The sequence below is a fragment of the Nansenia antarctica genome, assembly GCF_963989245.1.
Source record: "Nansenia antarctica genome assembly, chromosome: 16".
Classification (NCBI taxonomy): Eukaryota; Metazoa; Chordata; class Actinopteri; order Argentiniformes; family Microstomatidae; genus Nansenia; species Nansenia antarctica.
Window position 1 is genome coordinate 15,794,817 of NC_137686.1, and position 22,500 is coordinate 15,817,316.

At 46.7% G+C, this 22,500-nt stretch overlaps 1 protein-coding gene across 1 annotated transcript in view; it reads right to left on the minus strand.

Moving 5' to 3' along the window:
• Nucleotides 1–22,500, minus strand: part of LOC308171998 (cadherin-18-like) — a gene marked incomplete at both ends in the record, with an annotated part of 41,072 nt that overhangs the window by 12,590 nt on the left and 5,982 nt on the right. The window contains 6 exons of the mRNA XM_080546908.1: nt 5,893–6,029; nt 7,289–7,542; nt 7,850–8,037; nt 12,026–12,193; nt 20,268–20,387; nt 21,355–21,649. Coding sequence (XP_080403034.1) covers nt 5,893–6,029; nt 7,289–7,542; nt 7,850–8,037; nt 12,026–12,193; nt 20,268–20,387; nt 21,355–21,649 — 1,162 coding nt within the window. The remainder of the gene's footprint in view (nt 1–5,892; nt 6,030–7,288; nt 7,543–7,849; nt 8,038–12,025; nt 12,194–20,267; nt 20,388–21,354; nt 21,650–22,500) is intronic.

The window sequence follows — 22,500 nt, forward strand, 5'->3', positions numbered from 1 at the left end:
GGCTGACTCATTAATTTCCTTCTCTTGTCAGTTCATGTATATAGCCTTTGCTGTGTTGACTATATTGAAATCATGAATCTCACAATAACCCACACAAGCCTCAAGGAAAATGGCCGACTGGTGCTGCGATTAATCCTGGTGACTTAACATCATCAGTTTTGCGTGTGACATTTATCGATGGCTAACTCAGTCCATTAGCTCCACACTACTGTGCAGGAGGAAGGGAAATGAAAGGGTAATTGCTTAGATAAGCATCAGTGGAAAAAGGAACCAGGGAGAAAAGGAAGAATTGATTGACCTCATCCACCTTCAGCAGCACACCGTGATGCTGCGACCTGTAGTATATTGCTATGTTTAGCATAGATCTGGGATTGATTGCTATTGCCTCCGTAGCATTACATCTTGACAATGTTATCACCGATTGACTAGTGTGGTCTAGTTGTTGTTGAAATGGTGAATAAAGACGCACGCTGAACGTTGCTCCAGAGACCAGAGTCATTATTATTATAAAGTGTATCTTGTAAGTCAGAGAGAACAGCAAGACACAACATGGTGTCAGAAGATGTGACTTCTTCACAAATATAAGGAATTGCGAGGCGCCGTCGATCTACGCAGAAACTTTGTGGAGAACTATAGATAGCATAGCATAGCATATAGCATAGCTATCGACCCTGTGCGACGTTCGTAGTAGCTAGCGAGTGAAAGCAAAGCATGGAACAGTTCAAGCCTCCCGCGCCGCTCATGCTCTCTGGAAACGTGAGTGAGAATTGGCGTCGGTGGAAACAACGTTTTGAACTGTATATGATTGCCACTGGTGCAGATGATAAAGATGAGCATGTGAAAATAGCCATCATGCTGCACACCATAGGAGAAGAGGCATTAGAGGTATATAATACATTCACCATTGATTTTGAAGACCCAGCATACGAGACAATGAAAGAGATCATGGATGCATTTGAAGCATACTGTATCCCCAAAAAGAACATTGTTTTTGAACGTCACCAATTCTGGTCCCATTCTATGTCAGAGGGAGTTAGTGTCGACAAGTTTGTGACTGAACTCCGTCAGAAATGCAGAGACTGTGAGTTTGGTGCAGGTGAGAATGACACATTGAGAGACAAAATGGTGTTTAGCCTAACTGATCCTCGCATGAAAGAGAGACTATTGAGAGAGACAGACCTAACCCTGGACAGAGCACTAACCATATGCAGAGCTGCAGAAGCTGCCAAGTCACAGCTGCAAGCTATGGGGACAGGGCACGCAGACGCCCCAGTTCAAGCACTGTCCAGAGGAACTACTAGCTACTCTGAGATGAGAAGAGGATACAGAAAACAAAGATCGTCAGGAAGAGCAAATGAGCAGACGGACAGCACAAACACATGCGGGAAGTGTGGAGGGACACACCCGCCCCGCCAATGTCCTGCCTTCGGGACCACATGCCACAAATGCAACAAGAGAAACCATTGGTCCAAAGTGTGTGGCGCACCACAGCATGGGACAGTCACAGCAAGGGACGTCAGTCAACTTGAGAGCGAGGTAGATTCTTTATTTGTAGGCTCAGTGTTCTGTGTTAGGGTAGATAAGATCACGCAGCAGACAGACAACGCGTGGTACACCACAGTCAACCTCAGAGACACCCCGGTCAGATTCAAGCTGGACACGGGGGCGGAGGCGAACGTGCTTCCAATGTGCATTTTCGAGGAGATACCGGGGCCCCCACGACTAAAGCCTACACAGACACTTCTCATTGCCTATGGAGGAGCACGCCTGAAACCGAAAGGAACAGTGACATTCACGTGTGAGACACCCAATAGAGCAAGAGCAAATCTAGTTTTTTTTGTGACTGCACAGTCCACCACGCCCATTCTGGGCAGAGAAGCGTGCGAGACACTGCAGCTCGTGAGGAGAATAGAGACGCTTGCAGTCAAGGCACCAGCTACAAAAGAGGAGCTGGTGGAGCGGTACGCATCTGTCTTCAGTGGCCTGGGTGAGTTCCCCGGTGTGCACCACATACACACAGACCCAAGTGTGGCCCCAGTCGTCCACGGATGCAGAAAGATCCCAGTCAGTGTCGTGGACAGACTGAAAACAACCCTGAAAGAGCTTGTAAAAAAGGACGTCATAGCACCTGTGACAGACCCGACCGAGTGGGTGAATAGCCTCGTCATCACTGAGAAAAAGAACGGATCACTGAGGGTGTGTTTGGATCCTCGTGATCTGAATGAGGCAATCAAGAGGCAGCACTACTCGATACCAACCCCGGAGGAAGTCCAGAGCAAGCTCTCTGGGAAGTCAATATTCACGATCCTGGACGAGAAGGACGGATATTGGCAGGTGAGACTTGACGAGCCATCATCTATGCTGTGCACATTCAGTACGCCGTGGGGAAGATTCCGCTTTAAGAGACTTCCTTTTGGCATCAAGTCCGCCAGCGAAGTTTTTCAGCAGAAAAACTGTGAGGCTTTTGGAGACATCGAAGGAGTCCATATCATCGCAGACGATATGATAATCGCCGCCGCCACAGAAGAGGAACATGATGGCATCCTTCACAAGGTCATGGAGAGGGCACAGAGAGCCAACGTCAAGTTCAACAAGGAAAAAATCCAGTACAAAATCAACACCGTCAGATACATGGGCCACGTCATTACACCAGAGGGAGTGAAACCGGATGACACAAAGGTGACGGCCATCAACAACATGCCGCCACCAGAGGACAAGACAGGGCTGCAGAGGCTGTTGGGGATGACGAGGTATTTGGCTCAGTATATCCCTGATGAAGCTTCAGTGACTGCCCCGCTCAGACAGCTGCTGAGGAGAGATGCAGCTTGGCAGTGGAACCATGAACATGATGATGCTTTAATCAAGCTGAAGTCAGCCCTCACCAACGCCCCTGTGCTGAAGTTCTATGACCAAGCCATGCCTCTCACCATACAGGCTGACGCGTCGAAAGATGGACTGGGAGCTTGTCTTCTCCAGGAGGGGAGACCGCTGTGCTATGCCTCACGAGCTCTCACAGAAGCTGAGAGAAACTACGCCCAAATAGAGAAGGAGTTGCTGGCGATAGTGTTCGCAGCCAAACGCTTCCACCAGTATGTTTACGGCAACACTGTTACAGTCCAATCTGATCACAAGCCACTTGAAGTGATTTTTAAGAAACACCTGAGCAAAGCCCCAGCAAGACTACAGCGCATGTTGCTCCAGCTTCAACGGTATGATTTGAAAATAACATACACGCCAGGAAAAGACATGCACGTCGCCGACACCCTTTCCCGCGCGTTTGTCACCGAACAGGCCGACAGTGGAAAAGAGGACCTCTTCGAGGAGAGAGTGATCCACACGATGGAGGCTACTGCTGCCATGAGCTCAGACATGCTCAAGATGCTCAAAGAAGCCACAGCAGCTGACGAGACACTACAGGCAGTGGCTGAGAGACACCGCAGCGGCTGGCCCCAAAGACGACGTAGTGTGCCCGCCAGTCTCTACCAATACTGGCCTCAGCGGCACATTATCCACATCAGGGACGGACTACTGATGACCGGCGACAGAATTGTGATTCCTCAAGCCGCCAGACAGGTGATACTAGAGAGACTACACCTCGCACATCAAGGTATCCAGAGGACAAAGGCACAGGCCCGACAAGTCGTGTACTGGCCGGGAATGACTCGTGACATCGACAACGCAGTGGAGAGATGCTCTCCGTGTCAACAACTCCAACCACAGAACCAGAGAGAGCCCCTCATGTCACATGATATCCCTGAGATACCATGGCTAAAGGTCGGGGCTGACATCTTTGAGCTCCAGGGCCAGTCATACCTTATCGTGGTGGACTATCTGTCCAAGTACCCAGAGGTGCTCCATCTACCTGACAAGACCGCTCACACAGTCATCCGCAAGATGAAAGCAGTCTACGCGAGGCACGGGATCCCAAAAGAGCTGGTAAGCGACCATGTTCCTTTTGCAAGTGCAGAGATGAGGGAGTTTGCAGCATCCTGGGGAATACAGCTCATTCACTCCAGCCCTGCATATCCTCAATCCAACGGTCTGGCAGAGAGGATGGTGAAGACGGTCAAACATGCACTCAAGAAAGCTTTGCAGACCAACATAGACCCCCATCTAGCCCTGCTAGCATTGAGAAACACTCCAATAACAGGCACAGATGTTTCCCCAGCTCAGGTGCTTATGGGAAGAGTACTACGAAGCACGCTGCCCTGCTCTACAGCTGTTCTACAGCCAGCTACCCCGAGAGGAGTTCATGCCAGGCTGAAAGATCTCCAAACCAGACAGGAGCACTACTACAACCGCAACTCACAGCCCTTACCTGAGTTTGCTCCTGGTGCAACGGTTCACATGGAAACGAGACGTGGATGGATGCCAGCCAGAGTCCTAAACCAACGAGAAGAGCCACGGTCATACAACGTGAGAAGCCCGTCTGGTGTTGTCTTCAGAAGGAACAGACGTCATCTCAGGCGTATTCATCCAAGTCTGCATCAAGAGAGAGATCCTGAGCCACTGGAGCAGCCTGCACCTGTGAGCCCGCTGGGAGGACCCCCAGAGTCACCGGATCATCCAGCTCAGCACCCGTCCTCCTGTGAGGGCGAGAGCTCCACTCCTACCTGCCGCACCAGAAGTGGCAGAGCTGTGGTGCTTCCGGCAAGGTATCAAGACTTTGAGATGGGCCAACGCTGAAGGTTGTGCTCCACCAGGGTTAAGTACTGGTGACCTCTGTCCCTTAGTTTAGTTAGTTACTAGATGATAGTTGGACACATTTAGAAAGTGTGTGGTATGTTTACAAGTTTGATTTTACTCCAAGTGAAAGTTCACAAGTTACTGGACAAGTTATAGAACGTATAACTTTTCAGAGACTAATTTTCAGTTGACCCAAGAGAGACTTTTAATGCTTAAAAGGGGGGATGTAGTATATTGCTATGTTTAGCATAGATCTGGGATTGATTGCTATTGCCTCCGTAGCATTACATCTTGACAATGTTATCACCGATTGACTAGTGTGGTCTAGTTGTTGTTGAAATGGTGAATAAAGACGCACGCTGAACGTTGCTCCAGAGACCAGAGTCATTATTATTATAAAGTGTATCTTGTAAGTCAGAGAGAACAGCAAGACACAACACGACCCGCCTTGACGACGGCGTTCAATCCCACAATGAATTTCAAGAGGCGTGTGTTTGTTTGTTGATACATAATGATTACTGTCAAAGGATTGGATTTACAGTTCATGGAAATGTTTGATCTATACTGGGCATGCATGTCAGCGAGTGTTGATGATTTGAAAGCATAAACATGAGCAAACGTACGTACATACAGTACGTGTCCCCACTTTACTGTGTGATTTAAATAAAGTTACATTAGATTTGAAGCTTATAAATGGGTGCTATTGCGACATCACACATCGGGTCCCAACTGTCTCGAACTGCCTTGAGTTAAAAGTACCTTTTCACCTGGAACAGACACATTTTACGCTTCATATTCCCATTAACCATTACCATTGATCATTTTTTATGCGTCGTTGACTGACTCATTAATTTCCTTCTCTTGTCAGTTTATGTATATAACCTTTGCTTTATCGTATATAGTTCTGTCCACCCTTGCTTAGACATTCCAAGAGGATTCCGCACCAAAACCAGTACTTGGGACTAGGATTTGGGCAAGCCCGTTGTTTCTGTAATCCATGTTATGCAAAGCTGTATGAAATGTGAGAGGGTTGTATTGAGTTAATGAGATGCCGTTCCCTTGTTGATGTTGTATTGTGGAGTCTGGAGGGTGTTATTATTAATCACCTGTAAAATGTGTTAATTGCCGTTGAGGATACAAATAAAGTTGCTTTGAGTAAAATGCAATATTAGGCAGGGACAGGATCCTGCAGGCTGCGGTACTTACCGACCTCTGTTGCCATGACAGTGATGTTATGCCAGGGCACATCCTCCCTGTCCAGTGGCTGCGTGGTGCGGATGACGCCACTGTTGACGCCGATGGTGAAATACACCGGGCCTTCTGCACTGTGGTCAATGAAATACCTGTGTTTACAGAGGGAGGAGGTGTCAGAGGAGGCTGGAGAGATCAATGGATCTTGGTTAAACAATCAATCAGTGCTGCAACGGTCAAACGATTTGACTCTTCAGATGGATGTTCAGCACGCACTGACACACAACTTCCTGGTATTGTATTCTATTGTGTTATATTCTACTGTATTCTATTGTGTTATATTCTACTGTATTCTATTGTGTTATATTGTATTCTATTGTTTTCTATTGTATTCTATTGTATTCTATTGTGTTATATTCTATTGTGTTCTATTGTGTTATATTCTATTGTATTCTATTGTGTTATATTGTATTCTATTGTATTCTATTGTGTTATATTCTATTGTGTTCTATTGTGTTCTGTTGTGTTCTATTGTATTCTATTGTATTCTATTGTCTTCTATTGTATTCTATTGTGTTCTATTGTGTTCTATTGTATTCTATTGTATTCTATTGTGTTCTATTGTGTTCTGTTGTATTCTATTGTGTTCTATTTTATTGTATTCTGTTATATTCTATTGTATTCTATTGTTCGTTATTCGTTATTCAGGACCATGTCCGCAAGGACAAATAGACTGAAGCTCAGCTTCTACCCTAGGGCCATTCAGGCCCTGAACACAGCAAAGACCTAGGTTCTAGGCCCTGGACAATCTAGACAATTTGATGGCAGCTACTAGATTGTAATCAAGTGCAATACTGAAACACAACTGTGAACATTTCAAACCTGCAAACTGCGACACTTTAAATGAATGTGCAATAATACTATGTGCAATATGACAACCCTCGTGCACATAAGGTTCAGAGATGTTAGGATATTTATAGCATAGCATAGAGTACAGCACAGTGTTTTATTTGTATAGTATAGTATAGTGGATAGTGTATATAGCCTTTATTTATGTAAACCAGCTCTTTCCCTTCTTGTTTTTAGTATTTTTTTCCTAGCACCAGGGGAGCCCCCCCTCCTAAATTTCGTTGTATGGTACCTGTACTATATCAATGACAATAAAGACCATTCATTCATTGTGTTCTACTGTGTTCTAATGTATTCCATTGTATTCTATTGTGTTCTATTATGTTCTATTGTGTTCTATTGTGTTCTATTGTGTTCTATTGTGTTCTATTGTATTCTATTGTGTTCTATTGTATTCTATTGTGTTCTATTGTGTTCTATTGTGTTCTATTGTATTCGAATGTGTTCTATTGTATTCTATTGTATTCTATGTTATTCTATCAAAGTGGAGTTACATCTTTACCTCACGGCGCTCTTGGTGCTGTCAGGGTCCTGGGCCGTTGTCATGCCGACCTCTGTGCCGATGGGCGAGTTCTCGTAGACGTCCATGATGTAATAGTCCATGGAGAAGAGGGGGGGTTCGTCCACATCGCCTACGATGATCCTGAGGGTGGTGGTGTCTTTGTAGGGCCCCAGGTGGGAGTACCGGGAGTCCAGGTGTGTGTTCACCCCCTCGATGTGAAGTATGTGGGCTTTCCTCTTCTCATAGTTCAGAGGCTAGAGAGGGGAAAAGCGGAAAAACAAGACACCCTATTTTTTCAACAAACACAACGTTAATCGTTTGAGATAGATATCTACATGTTTGGGCCCTTAAGTGAAGTTATACATGCTTCATACGTCGTTAACAAGGCCTGTTTGTTGAATTTCTTTAAAATCATTAATGAAATACTAATTTCATACAGCACTATATAGGTCCTTACAGTTCTAATGCTCTGCCCAATACAGCATTTACAACAGGCCTTTATTAGGGCTTTATTAAGGCTTTATAAAGGCGTCAAGAAGCCTCCGAGCATCTCCTCTGTACCTGTTTGAGAGTGATAACCCCTTCCCTCTGATCTGTGTCCGTACTGATGGTAAACATGGCCGCAGCCTCTGTGTTGGTGATGCTGTAGCTCATCTCAGTGTTCACTCCCACATCGTCGTCATTGGCTTTGATTTTCCCCACAGTTTTCCCCACCTCAGCCGACTCCGGCACGTACAGCTGGTAGTTCTCTGACGGGGGAAGATGAGAGAATGATTCATAAATAAGGAATATGTTGTCATCTAGGCATACAGAGTGTGATTAAGCATGTTATGAATACATGGGAGGGATAATTATCCATGTGTCTGCAAGCAGCAGCAGAGAGGATATATGGATGACACGCACACGCACACGCACGCACGCACACGCACGCACGCACGCACTCACACACACACACACACACACACACACACACACACACACGCGCACACACACAGGACCAGGAATTGGAGAGGTGTCTCAAAGAATTGGTGGTTGTGTATTGCTCCCAAAGTCAATATGAAAAGAAATAGGTTCATATTGTTGGGTTGTGCGAATCAGCAGATTACAGATAAAATATTGATTTTCTTCTTTTCCGCTCCAATTCTATTGGGGTCAGGAGTCCCGGCACCAGCATCTCTTGACAAAGGAGCAGCCGAAACGTCGGCTTGCGTTTTTTTATTACATTGAATTCAATACGACCAAAAGGAGCGGGAACAAACTCTCCAGGCTGTTTAGAATCACAGAGACAATTTTGCTCACAGGAGTATAAAGGGTTTTATGAGATCGACACAGAGCGCCACTGCAATATGGCAGACCTGCAAGGCAGTCGGACTGAGATAAGGTATGTGAGAACGCAGTGTGAGTGGGAACGAGTGGGTGGATTGTCATTGAGAGAGGTTAGTGGTAAAAGAGAGGTGTATGAGAAAGTGTGCGTGTGTGTGTGTGTGTGTGTGAGTGTGTGTGTGTAAGAACCATCTCTCGGCTTATTCCAGTCATTAAGACAACTGTGCTTGGATACAACAGAATAGCTTGACCTTCGTAAGCGGAGGCTGGTGGAGGGATAAATCGAGACACATTGTAATGGATGCAATGGAATTAGAAATGTCACTCCCCATCTTCCAGCGGAGACTGAAGACCAATCTCTTTAGGCTACACCTTATCTGTCCCTCCTGAGACATCTACTACCTCCCTGTATTGTTTCTCCTGAGACATCTACTACCTCCCTGTATTGTTTCTCCTGAGACATCTACTACCCCCTGTACTGTTTCTCCTGAGACATCTACTACCCCCCTGTACTGTTTCTCCTGAGACATCTACTACCCCCTGTACTGTTTCTCCTGAGACATCTACTACCTCCCTGTATTGTTTCTCCTGAGACATCTACTACCCTCCTGTACTGTTTCTCCTGAGACATCTACTACCCCCCTGTAGTGTTTCTCTTGAGACATCTACTACCTCCCTGTACTGTTTCGCCTGAGACATCTACTACCCCCCTGTACTGTTTCTCCTGAGACATCTACTGCCCCCCCTGTACTGTTTCTCCTGAGACATCTACTACCCCCCTGTACTGTTTCTCCTGAGACATCTACTGCCCCCCTGTACTGTTTCTCTTGAGACATCTACTACCCCCCTGTACTGTTTCTCCTGAGACATCTACTACCCCCCTGTACTGTTTCTCCTGAGACATCTACTACCCCCCTGTACTGTTTCTCCTGAGACATCTACTACCCCCCTGTACTGTTTCTCCTGAGACATCTACTGCCCCCCTGTACTGTTTCTCCTGAGACATCTACTACCCCCCTGTACTGTTTCTCCTGAGACATCTACTACCCCCCTGTACTGTTTCTCCTGTGTGATATTAAAACAAATTCCTTCCTTCTTCTAGCACGATGACTGGAAATGGCCCCTCGATTGAGCTTAGATTACTTTTTCCTACTAAGACTGGTGGATAGATGATTCACTTGGGTTGCACCAACCTGGTTTACATTTTAAACCAGTTTAAATCAAGGCTCATCTACTAATCCTGTTGCACCAAACTTTAATCCTATCTTAAACCTAGTTTAAACCTACGGTAGTTTAATTTAATCCTGGTTTAAATCTAAGCCTCTGCTAATCCAGGTTTAAACCTGGTTTAAATCAAGTCTGTTGCACCAGTAATTTTAAACCTAGTTTAAACCTGGATTAGCAATTATATTTAAACCACCCCCAGGAGAAGGTTTATATTAGGTTTATTTCAGTTTTAATGACAACATGGCTGCATATCTTCGCTGGATGAGAATAAAGGAAAGAGTTTCTCGCAGGAAAATTCAAGACAGATTAAACCCAATTGAATTTTATTACATTTTAATTTGAATAATAATTTTATTGTGATATCATTTTATAGTGATATAAAGTGAATCATTCAATTGTGAGTTTTCCCAATGGTATAGCTTCACAAAATTATGTTTACTGTCATATACCTCAATGGGAAGGTTGGACCAGCTATCAAGCATGGAAGTGAGAGGAACTCTCAAACGCACTCCCAGTTCTGGGGGGCTGCATGTCTATTATGTACATGGATTGTACAGTATTTAGAACCATCTTCAAACCAATATGAATAATGAATATGAATACACCAACCAAATAATGTGATTGATTTAGCTGTATGGGGTCTGATATCTATTTCAGATGCAATGTCCTGTCCTGTACACACTCAGTACTTTTGTTTCCCTCAAAAGTAACACTGTATTGAACCTGAGATTTACTAATTCATATTACACCTCTTGGAAGAGCAAAGAGAAAGAAAAAAAAAACATAGACAAGGGTACAGTTATATTTTGTGTACCCTTGTAAATGGAAAATTGTCAGTGTGGAATACACAGGGTTGGGTACAGGGTACAGGGTAGAGTGGTAACAACACTGCTCCCTGTTTTATTTTAGACTCAATGCATGACATTGAGCCATGGTCACAGAATCAATCAAGTTTATTGTTACATCCCAGTATATTTTTGGAGTTCACTCGACTAGTCCACAGTGTGCAGAATTGTCAGCAGAGTGTCAAAGGTATATAATAATATACCATGCCATCTACCGCATCGCGCAAGCCTGCACAAGCCTACGCAAGCCTACGGCAATCACTCGCAAAAAAACCTCCACTAGGACCATCGGTGGTCGGTGAATAGCCGACGGTGACCGGGCAGCACGACCACTGCAACCTCAGAGGCGGTGGTGCCAGTCGGCCAGCAGAGGTGGAGGAGAGGAGTGAATGGGCAGGTGTGTGGAGGTGGAGGAGAGGAGTGAACGGGCAGGTGTGTGGAGGCTGATCATTGCTTGCGTGTATCAAGGGACAGTTCCCTTTGCTGCCGGGTAGGCGAGCACACGGGTCTTAAATCTAATGCGAGCTGCTATGGGGAGCCGGTGAAGGGCGCGGAGGAGAGGGGAGACTTTGGGGATGTTGAACACCAGGTGGCCGCTTTAGGTTTAATTAATCCAGGATTAAAATGATGATGTGCAACGCGTCTCTGATTAACTTTAAACCTAGTTTAAGCCTGGATTTACTAAACCTGGATTTACTAAGCCTGGATTTACTAAACCTGGATTAAGCCTAAACCAGGATTAGTTTAAACCAGGTTGGTGCAACCCAGCCTTAATTACGTAGGCTACACCTTATCTGTCCCTCCTGAGACATCGACTACCCCCTTGTACTGTTACTGTACAGTAGCTGCAGTGTGCTATACAAATAAAAGTTATTAAAAAGCTATTGTTCTATATATTTGTTGTAAGTCGCTTTGGAATAAGGAGTCTGCTAAATGCCAAAAATGTAAATGTAAATGTTGATATTGAATACATGTTTTTGATACCATTCCTCATTCCTTTGCATGCATTACAATGAGCCTGTCCTCTAGCCCTGGTGTATAGATACTCTGTGGGATAAGGACATGAGGTAGACATGAGTGGAGGTAGAAATTGGAGGACAGGCTCATTGTAATGCATGGGATGGAATGAGGAATGGTCTCAAACACACATGCTGAATACATAATGCGTTACAATGGGATGATTGGGAACAATTTCTACCTCCACCAGCCTCCCCAAAAAGCTAGATAGACAGTATATACACATACTCTGAGGGAACCAAGGGGTGTACTTGTACATCAAGCCGCCTCACGCTATGGAAACAGGAGTAACTCGAGAGTACCATCGGTTCTCAAGGCTACTCACTCTGAGGGAACTTGGGTGGGTTGTCGTTGACGTCGGTCAGGGTGACGTTGACGGTGGCAGACCCGGACAGCCCCCCCACAGAGCCCGCCATGTCCTTGGCCTGGACCACCACCTGGTAGCGCTCCCGGGCCTCTCGGTCCATGTTGCCCAAGGCGGTCCTGATCACACCTGCGGGAGACAGAACCAGACAACCTGTTACATCACACCACAACCCCCCTCCTCACGTCCAAAGAGCCTCGCGGAAGGACCTGTCGCACCTGTCGGGAAGACAACGTACAGTATCTACGAGCAATTACTGTGAGGTGTTGTGGAAACCGTGGCGATGGTGTCGGCGACCTCCAGGGCATCAACTCGAAACTCGAAACTCGAAAACTTAAAAACTTGAAACTTGAAACATCTCATCTCATCCTGGTCAAATGAGAGATGCTCTTTTTATGGGATACAGAGGGATAACGACCGGTCCTGATCACATTCGGGTGAGACAGAACCAGACAACCTATAAGGTCACACCTGACAGAAACAGACAGCCTGTAACATCACACCACAACCCCCCCCCCGTCTCCTCACGTCAGAGAGTCTGGCGGACACAATGTCCACACCTGTCGGGAAAACAGCGTACAGTATCTGCGAGGTGCTGTGTAACCGTGGCGATTGTAATGACGACCTTCAGGGCGGTCTATCTCAGCCGCCCGGTCAAATGAGAGATGTTCTTTCTTTGTGATACGGAGGGATAATGACGGGGGAAAGTGTGGGATTTGTCAAAGGTGGCGAACACGCGGGACTTCTCTGCTCTGCTCGCGGAGGAAATGAGCTCAAGATTAATCTCCTCAGAATGTCATTCTTTATAAGGCCGCAGCTCTTTCAGGCCCAGATTCAAGACTCCAAAAAAAGTAATAAAAAAAAAAAAAAACTGATATGATTCTCAGTTATCATATTAAGGCATATCTTTTTATACCTTTTTGTACGGTCCATCACCCGCCAGGTTTATAATAATATATAAATGCCTTTTTTTTTTTTAATCCAAAGCCACTTACATTGCAGTGAGTGCATACCTTTCTTCAGTATGTGACAGGTTCTAATGCTAGTCCTCATATCTGAATCCGATGTAATGGGACTCAGAACAATGTGTAGTGTTATAGTTAACTAGGTAGCAGTGGGGATTACTCATTGCGCATTGTTGGTAGCAGTGGGGATTACTCATTACGCATTGTTGAAAATCACTGACACATCGCTAGTCAACTAACACAGCTTGTTTTCTGAGCCTGCTAACAATGTCAAGTAGTGTCATAGTTAACTAGGTAGCAGTGGGGATTACTCACCGAATCCATTGCGTTGCAGTGTTTTGGCTCGACTAGCGAGTTTGTGTTGTGATTCTCAACAACGTTGAAACGTAGTTACATGTTTCAAAAGAAAAGTCTGTCAAACATTTTGATTGGTTGCCAATGAGGACCAATGCATTAGAACGTGTCACATACTGTATATGGTCACAGCGGAAATCAGACCCACAACCTAAGCGTTGTTAGTGCCATGCTCTACCAACTGAGCCACAGAGGACCATAGGTTTGAAATGGCAGGCAGTTAAACTCCCTCAGCTCTCTCTCTCACGCGTAGACCCTAGTGTCAGAGTGTTGCCCTCCTGTCGTATGCCAACAGATAAGCAAGATCTGTTGGCCTTGCCTCTCTCTGACCTCTTAGCATGCCAGCCCACCTCAGCTCCTCTCCTCACCCATCCTCCACTCTCTCTTCACCCCTCCGCTCATACTCTCTCCCCCCACCCTCCTCTATCTCCCCCCTACCCCTCCTCTCTCGCTCGGGCTGTCCCTCACCTCATCTCCTCTCCCCCCCCCCCCCCCCTCCTCCATCTCCCCTACCCCTTCCCCCCCCCCCCCCCCCCCTCCCATCCCTCCCTCCGTCCGTCCTCACTCAAACCCACACAGCTCCACGCGGTGTGTTTAGCCCGGAGGTTGTGCTACGGTGCATTAGCCGCTCCACAGCGTTACAAAGGAGAGTGCCATCTGCCCTAATCTCCCCCTGAAGACTGGAGCGTGGAACGTCGGAGCCAGCAGGAGGGGAGAGGGAACAGATTGACCATATAGACCCTGCACCTGTACAGAGGGCCACGGGGAAAAGTAGCCAGTGCTCTGAATGCGTAACACGGAATACTGGACACGGAACACGGAACACGGAACATGGAATGCGCGAGGACAACACTGTACTGTACTGTACTGTACATGCTGGGACAACACCGCCGACTGGAGACATGCATTCTTTTTTTGATGTTTTATTTGTATCGTTTAATGTTGGTGTGTGTGTGTGCGTGTGTTTGTGTGTGTGTGTGTGTGTGAGTGGGGTGTGGGGGATGTCACCGGGTGGGGTGTGTGTGTATGTGTGTGAGTGTGCATATGTATGTGTGTGTGTGTGTGTGTGTCTGTGTGTGTGAGTGGGGGGTGGGGGATGTCACCGGGTGGGGTGTCTGTGTATGTGTGTGAGCGTGCATATGTATGTGTGTGTGTGTGCGTGCGTGTGCATACATATCAGAGGAGGCTGGTGGAGGTAGAAATCGGAGGACGAGCTCATTGTAATGCATGGGATAAATGGTCTACCTCCTCAAGCCTCCACTGGTGCGTACGTGCCTGAGTGTGGGTGTCTGTGTGTGTGTGTGTGTGTGTGTGTGTGTGCGTGTGCGTGTCTGTGTGAAAGAGAGGTTAACTGGCGCTTCTTCCTGGAGGGCCCAGGCATTAAAAGTTATAGAGATCACAGGGTGACATGGATTAGAGGATTATAGTGGGAAGCCTTGGTTCAGAGAGGGCAATGTTCAAGGCTTTGAGACGTGTGCACAGATAACCCCCTAACACCTGAGGTGAAGATACATGTCAAACACCCCCCCGCCAGTCGAGCCGGCGAGCCGTGTTACACCGCTGACAGAGTATTGACTGTGTGTCGTACGGTTTATAGTCGACACAATCAATCGTATCCATAAACACTGACGGGACACGCGACGAAACAATCACATGGGATGTTTGGGGTCGATGGGTCAGTGGTCAGAATCAGAATCGCTTTTATTAGGCCTAGATCTTTCTGTAGAAGTACACAGGAGTACAATTCTTTGGCTTTGGTTCCTCAACATTGACATTGCAGCATTCAGATACGAAAACACAATAATAATAATAAGTACCGTAGAAGTAAGTAGAAAAAGTAACCGTACATTGATAGAGTAATAAAGTGATGGTTTTACAGTGGCTTCAATAGTGCACCAAGTACGATGATGTGAAATGCAATATAATACAACACAGTATGATGGTAAATTAGTCCAATGGTATACAAGTAGTCCAGTAGTGTGCAGTCATTATGTAATATGCTGTAATATTATGTTCATGGGGTTAGGGTTAGAGGGTTGGCCGTCTTTAGTTTTCTTCCAGCGTATTTCTCCTGGAGCCTGATTGCTTGGGGGAAATAGCTGTTTGACCGCCTCTGGGTTTTAGCCCCTGGTGTGTGTGTGTGTGTGTGTGTGTGTGTGTGTGTGTGGTTTTAATTGGTGGTATCTTTGTCTGTCCATGTGTGTGTGTGTGTGTGTGTGTGTGTGTGTGTGTGTGTGTGTGTGTGCGTGTATCTTCAGAAAAGCCTCTAACCTCGTACGACGTCACAGCACTGATAGTTTCTTCAGTCTGCATTTTACCTCGTTCCCTCACTTCACACTACACCAAGGTAAGCCGTTCTCATGATATTTGAAGTGTTTATGCACCCATGAAGACCCAGCATGCCATGCAGCCTACCAAGGCCTCTGGTAAATGACGGTATAATGTAGGAAAGTAGAAAAGAACTATTCTTCAGACAGGAAATTCAAGCTGCCAGAACAAATGAATAAAAGCAACTACTTAGCCTCGCGGAGATTGTCAAAGAGATTTTCACCTCAACATATTTTGCCCCAGACCTGCCTAGGCCAGTAAGTTCAGCTGTCAACAAAAGCACATACACATGCACGCTCACAAACACAGACACACACACACACACACACACACACACACACACACACACACACACACACACACACTACCTATTAAAACCACACAGACACACACACACACACACACACACACACACACACACACCACCCATTATAACCACACACACATACATTACACACACACACACACCACCTATTAAAACCACACACACACACACACACACACACATTGTAAAACAGCCTCTTAGCATGCCGCTGGCAGCAAGAGAGAAAAGAAAAAAAAAATCCAGGTCGAAATACATTGAATTGAGGTCGACGAAATTACAGAAAGGAAAATCACATACAGGATTATACATTATTCCTTAATCCTTAGATTCCCACTGGGAAGCATACAGAAAAAAATGTATGCGTTCACTGTTCTATAAGTCCCTTGGATAAAAGCGCCGGCGAAATGGAATATACTTTGTATGTATTTTTCTAATTTGGCTGAGGTTGTCGGGCCAGGGCCGTGCGGCCTCTGGTCCACACAGACAACACTGAGGGGCCTTGATAAAAGGCTCTTAGAGTGATTCTCTTGTGTTCACTGTTTCCAGTTGACCTTGTTGTCCCCGGGCCAACCCTCACAGGACCAGCCAGGCGGGGATGTCGGCCTTGCCTCTTCCCTACTCTTCTCCTCCTCCTTACCCCTCCTCCGCCCTCCATCCACCCCCTCCGCTCGCTCCCTCGCTCCCCCCTCTCTCCCGCCACTCTGCTGCATTTTCCTGCCTCCCTCCCCTACTCTGCTCTACTTTCACCGTTCCTCTCCCCCCCCCCACCCCCCATCCTACTGTCCTTTCACCCCTCTGCTTGCTATACGCCCACACACACACGCCCCACCCTCCCTCCGCTCTCCTGCCCTCCCCAACTCCACTCTACTCTCACCCCCCCTCCTCCCAGAACTGTCCCCACCCTACTGTCCTTTCACCTCTCTGCTTGCTACGTCCCCCCCCGAGCACACACACGCACGCACGCACACGCACACACACACACACACACACACACACACACACACACACACACTACCCACCCTCCCTCCGCTCTCCTGCCTCTCCTGCTCCCTTCCACTACTCCACTCTATTTTCAACCCTCTCCTTACCCCCCGCCCCCCCCCACCCTACTATCCTTTCACACCTACTACCCCCCTCCCCCGTCCCCCCCCCCTGCCCTCCAGCCAGACTGTGTGCACAGTAGCTGGCTGTCTTTGACTTTGTTCTTGACCCAGCCGGTGGAGTCTCTGAGGGACGGCCAGGCGGACCGCAGCGTCGCAGCGTCGCAGCCTGAGCGGAGAGAGCGCAGCGCTGCCTGTCCCCTCCAGTCTACTACACCCACCGCCGACAGTGCCTTCGTCGTTCATCCAGCCAAGGCCGGTCAGGGGTTCAGACGGCGTTACGTCAAACCGAGTAGCCACCATCTCCACAGCGCCGCCCTGTTCCCTCCACACTGGGGTCCTCTGTCGACTACATATCTGCATATCAATAGCTGGCTTACAATAAAAGCGGGGCTTACGCGTGCCAAGGCCAATTGCCTTTTCCAGGCCAAACGGGGCTAGTAAGAGAGAGTGTTTTTAGAGAGAGGGCGGGGTATTCATTTGACAACCAAAGAGCTTTAGTTGGCTAGTGAACTTAGGCGGGTGGCAGACAGGCATAATCGTATTAGTTAGCTCGCACAACGGAACTTCACAATGGAACTGATTGGAGGAGCGCTTTTTACAGCTAAAAACATTGCACATTAAGTGCTTAAGTTACCAGAACCTGTTGGGAAACAGAAATGTTGTCTCCATATAGTTTGTCAACAGGCTAGAGATGGGTGCCTGGGTGGCGTAGCTCACGTAATCGCAGGGGCCCTGGTTCGAATCTGGCCATCGATGCATAATCCTATCCTGGGCCTATCCTGCATGGCATCCCTCCTCTCTTGTTTTATTATTATTTTGAGGGGTAGAGACAGTAAGAGATTAACAGGAAGGATGGGTGACATCCTTCCTGTCAATCTCTTACTGTCTCTACCCCTAAAAATAATAATAAAACAAACTAGGCAAACAGCCTGGAGATCATATCCAGAGTGGGACTAGATAGCTCAAATTCAAACAGCTGGGTTTACTAGGCTCTAAGCACCGGGCGTTGCGCCCTAGCTGGCAGCTGGCCAGCCTTGGCACACACCGGCGGCACCACTGTAGAAAAAGTGCCATGTCGTGTGCTGCAGCAGGACTACAGTACACGTTAAAAAAACAAAGACAGTACCAAGTACAGAACACATGAGATGGGCTTCATTTTCTGGTGCAGTCTAATCATAATTATGCTGCCTACGCTGTACAAACTGTCAGTCCCACCCCCACACCCACCCCCTGTCTGCGACAGCGATGTGCCCCCCCCCCCACCGCCGTCTCCAAACATACATACACACACACACACACACACACGCACACTCCCTGTCAGCGATGCCCCCCCCCCCCCCCCACACACACACACACACTCCCTGTCAGTGATGCCCCCCCCACACACACACACACACACACACACACACACACACACACACCACCACCGCATGCACACACTCCCTGTCAGTGATGTCCCTGTGGAGAAAGTGCTTTACATAAGGCAACAGCTGCCTTGGTCATGGCCCAGCGTGTTCTTGCAGTGGCCGTTGCCAGAACCGCAGACTGCACGACGGACGACCGTGCCTCAAACCAAACCAGGATTCACCCAACAAACCAACTGCAACAATGGACAATTGTGGAGAAACATATTGTGGATATTACACAATGACAAAATCACACACAACCCCATCGCATTGATTCCAGCGTCGCTGTTGCATTCACAGCTATGGTCGATTGAACCTTGCAACAACGCAGTCAATCACCATCATAAATCTGGGGCCGGATGCTCTCTGGTCTACTGGTTGTACATGCATGCAGTATTGATAGAGAGGGACAAAGTTGTTCGTGTTTCTATCAATCACTTCTCTCTCTTTCTCTCTCTCTCTCTCTCTTGCCGGCCGCTGCCTCTCTGTCTTTGTAAACTAGCTCTACTGGTATTGAATGGGAACCTTTGATATTCTCTCACAGAAGAAGCGTTTTGTTAGTCACGGAATTGTTCTGTTCTTCAAAGCTATTCACTTCTCTGCTGTCTTCAAAGCACAATACAACATGTCTGAGAGCCATTTTAGACAAAGAGGGAAGAGATAGAGAGGGAGGGGAGAGAGAGAGAGAGAGAGAGAGAGAGAGAGAGAGAGAGAGAGAGACAGAGACAGAGACAGAGTGAGAGAGAGAGAGAGAGAGAGAGAGACAGAGACAGAGACAGAGTGAGAGAGAGAGAGAGAAAGACAGAGAACGCGCCACAATGCAGCAGGATCCCTCTTTTACAAAGCTGTTATTGTGTTGTTGTTGTCTCCTGACAGGGTTATTTGTTGTAGCCAATTCAGGACACCAGCGGCAGGAACCATCTTACAACTCGGCACAATCTGTTCCAAAGCCCCAATAATCAGTGTTGTCATTAAGCATCATTACTAGGCACTCTGGCATCATTCATAGCTTAACAAGCCCATCTCAACAATCAAGACTCAATGAAACAACATTGGCCATGCAGCAGGACTGAAACAGGGGCAGGCAGACGCACGAAATTCAGACATTGTTACTACGGGATAACCCTGACCCTTTAGGTTTTTTTGTATTTCTCCCATGCATTTTCTTTTCATGTGTTGCCTTTGAATGCTGATTTTCAGCGTGCCTTTTGTGTGTGTGCTAATGCTGTAAATACATAATTAAACTAATTATAGAAGAGTAAGATCTGGATAGATTATTCCCGTGAACACTGAGGAGGAAACCAGCTAAGCTGCTGTGCTCACCAGTTTGTGTGTGTGTGTGTGTGTGTGTGTGTGGGTGTGTGTGTGTCCGTGTGTGTGTGTGTGTGTGTGCGTGTGTGTGTGTGTGCGTGTGTGTGCATGTGTGTGAGTGGCATCTGTTTTGACCTTCCTCTTTAACAGCCCTCCTTGTCTGTGGACAACAAAGAGAACCAGTGTCTGCCCGTGTGTGCGTGCGTGAGTACACACGTGTGTGTGTGTGTGTGTGTGTGTCTGTATCTGTGCATCTGTGTGTGTGTGTGTGTGTGTGTGTGTGTGTGTGTGTGTGTGATCGTCTGTGTGTGTGCGTGTGTGTGTGTGTGTGCGTGCGTGCGTGCATGATTGTGTGAGTACATGCGCGCGTGTGCCTCCGTTGAGGAGGAGAAGTCTAGTCGCAATGCTCACCAGTTTTTGGATCGACAGAGAAATAAGGCTGGCCCTGGAGGATGCTGTAGACCATCTTGGCACTGTTCCCATAGGTGGGGTCATCTGCGTCAGACGCTGTGATCTCAAACACTGACGTGCCTGCAAGGAAGAAAAGTGTGGCTAAATATCAGCACTGTTTTTACACGAGACGAGGCTGGTGGAGGTAGGAATGGACCAGAAGAATGGACCAGAGGAATGGATCAGGAGAAATGGACCAGAGGAATGGATCAGGGGGAATGGACCAGGAGTATAATTTATACTGCATTTGTTAGGCAGCACAACTCAGTGTAGAAGGGCAGTGTCTTATTTCTAATCGTGATATTGAATCTGAACTTATGAATTGGATTATCTCCAAATATAGTCTACATCTCATAACGAACGCATATGTGTTTAGTATTCAGTGGTGTCATGGTAACAGACGAGTCAAATTTGGGAATGTGTTGCTCGCCTCCATCTTTGGTTGGAGGATTAATTACTCATATACTATGTAGGAAAAAACAACACTGCTCTCAGTTCGAAATGCATTGAATTATGAATGAATGAATAATTTAATGCACTGCAGCCGAGGTCAAGAACGAACATGTTTTGGCATTGGCCTTTTTGAGTGTTTACAAGCGATACAAAGGTCAAACTCAAACTCTTATGGGCCAAGGTTCTCTATTCCTCACCAACATCAGTCAATTTCTGTGACCGACTGGCTTCAAACCTTGGTCTCTCTGCATGCCTAAGACTGTGTTAGCCTGCTGAGCAAAAGGCTATAGACACCACTTCTGTCAGAAATGCTTCTTCTAGGGAAGAAACCTTTCCAGTTCCGTAAGCCTTCCGCTTGGAATGAGCTTCAAAAAGGTCCTCGTCCCTTTAAATTAGTTAAACTAAGCTAGGCTAAATATGTAAAGTGTGGGGGTGTGAATGTGAATGTTTTGACAGCTAGTTTCACCTCTTTTCCTCAACCCTCCTTGCTGCTCAATGTTCTATTTAAATGTGTGTTTTTGCTTGTGTCTTATCTTCTAAATGTGTTTTGAAACTTAGGGTTAGACTTCCAATTTCTAGACTTCCTCCTCCTTACCGACGTCGGACATCTCTGGGACGGAGGCGTCGAACGGTCCGTCGGGGAACTTGGGCGCGTTGTCGTTGACGTCCTGGACCTTGATGATGAACTCTGACTCGGGCTCCAGGGAGCGGTTGGTGAAGCGGTCGATGGCCTGGGCGTGAAGGACGTACTGGCCCTTCGTCTCTCGGTCCAGACTCTTGGCGGCGTGGATGTCTCCCGTCACCTGGTTGATGACAAAGATAGAGCCGGCGCCCTCTCCAGACAGCAGGTACCTGACGGAGCCGTCTCCCCTGTCTGAGTTGGAGTGCAGCTGACAAGATGAAAGAGAGAGAGAGAGAGAAGTCACGAAGTCTTCACACGGAAAGGTGAAAACCACACAGGTGAAAATAGAATCCTTGGAATAGAAAACACGTAAATAAATATTCCCTTGGATTTTCCTCCAGCAAAGTCTGGGTTGAATCATTGATCGGAGAACATAAACAATGAATCATTTGGCTATAAAGGTAACACAAGTAAACAAACCATCAATCACAGCTGTTTAGCATGTGTACAGTCAGCAACGTATACATTAAAAACCCATCATTGGAGCTGAGAATATAATATAACATAAGACAAGAAACCAATCTCTTATATGGAGATATTAAGACCTATTAGACCTAGGTTCTAGGCCCTGGACAATCTAGACAATTTGATGGCAGCTACTAGATTGAAATCAAGTGCAATACTGAAACACAACTGTGAACATTTCAAACCTGCAAACTGCGACACTTTAAATGAATGTGCAATAACACTATGTGCAATATGACAACCCTCGGGTACATAAGGTTCAGAGATAGGAAATGTTAGAATAGGTATAGCATAGCATAGAGTACAGCACAGTGTTTTATTTGTATAGTATAGTATAGTGGATAGTGTACATAGCCTTTATTTATGTAAACCAGCTCTTTTCCCTTCTTGTTTTTAGTTTTTTTTCCTAGCACCAGGAGAGCCCCCCCTCCCAAATTTCGTTGTATGGTACCTGTACTATATCAATGACAATAAAGACCATTCATTCATTCATTCATTCATTCATTCATTCATTCATTCATTCATTCAATATAACATAAGACAATAAACCAATCTCTTATATGGAGATATTAAGTGGAGTAAGTGGAGTATCTC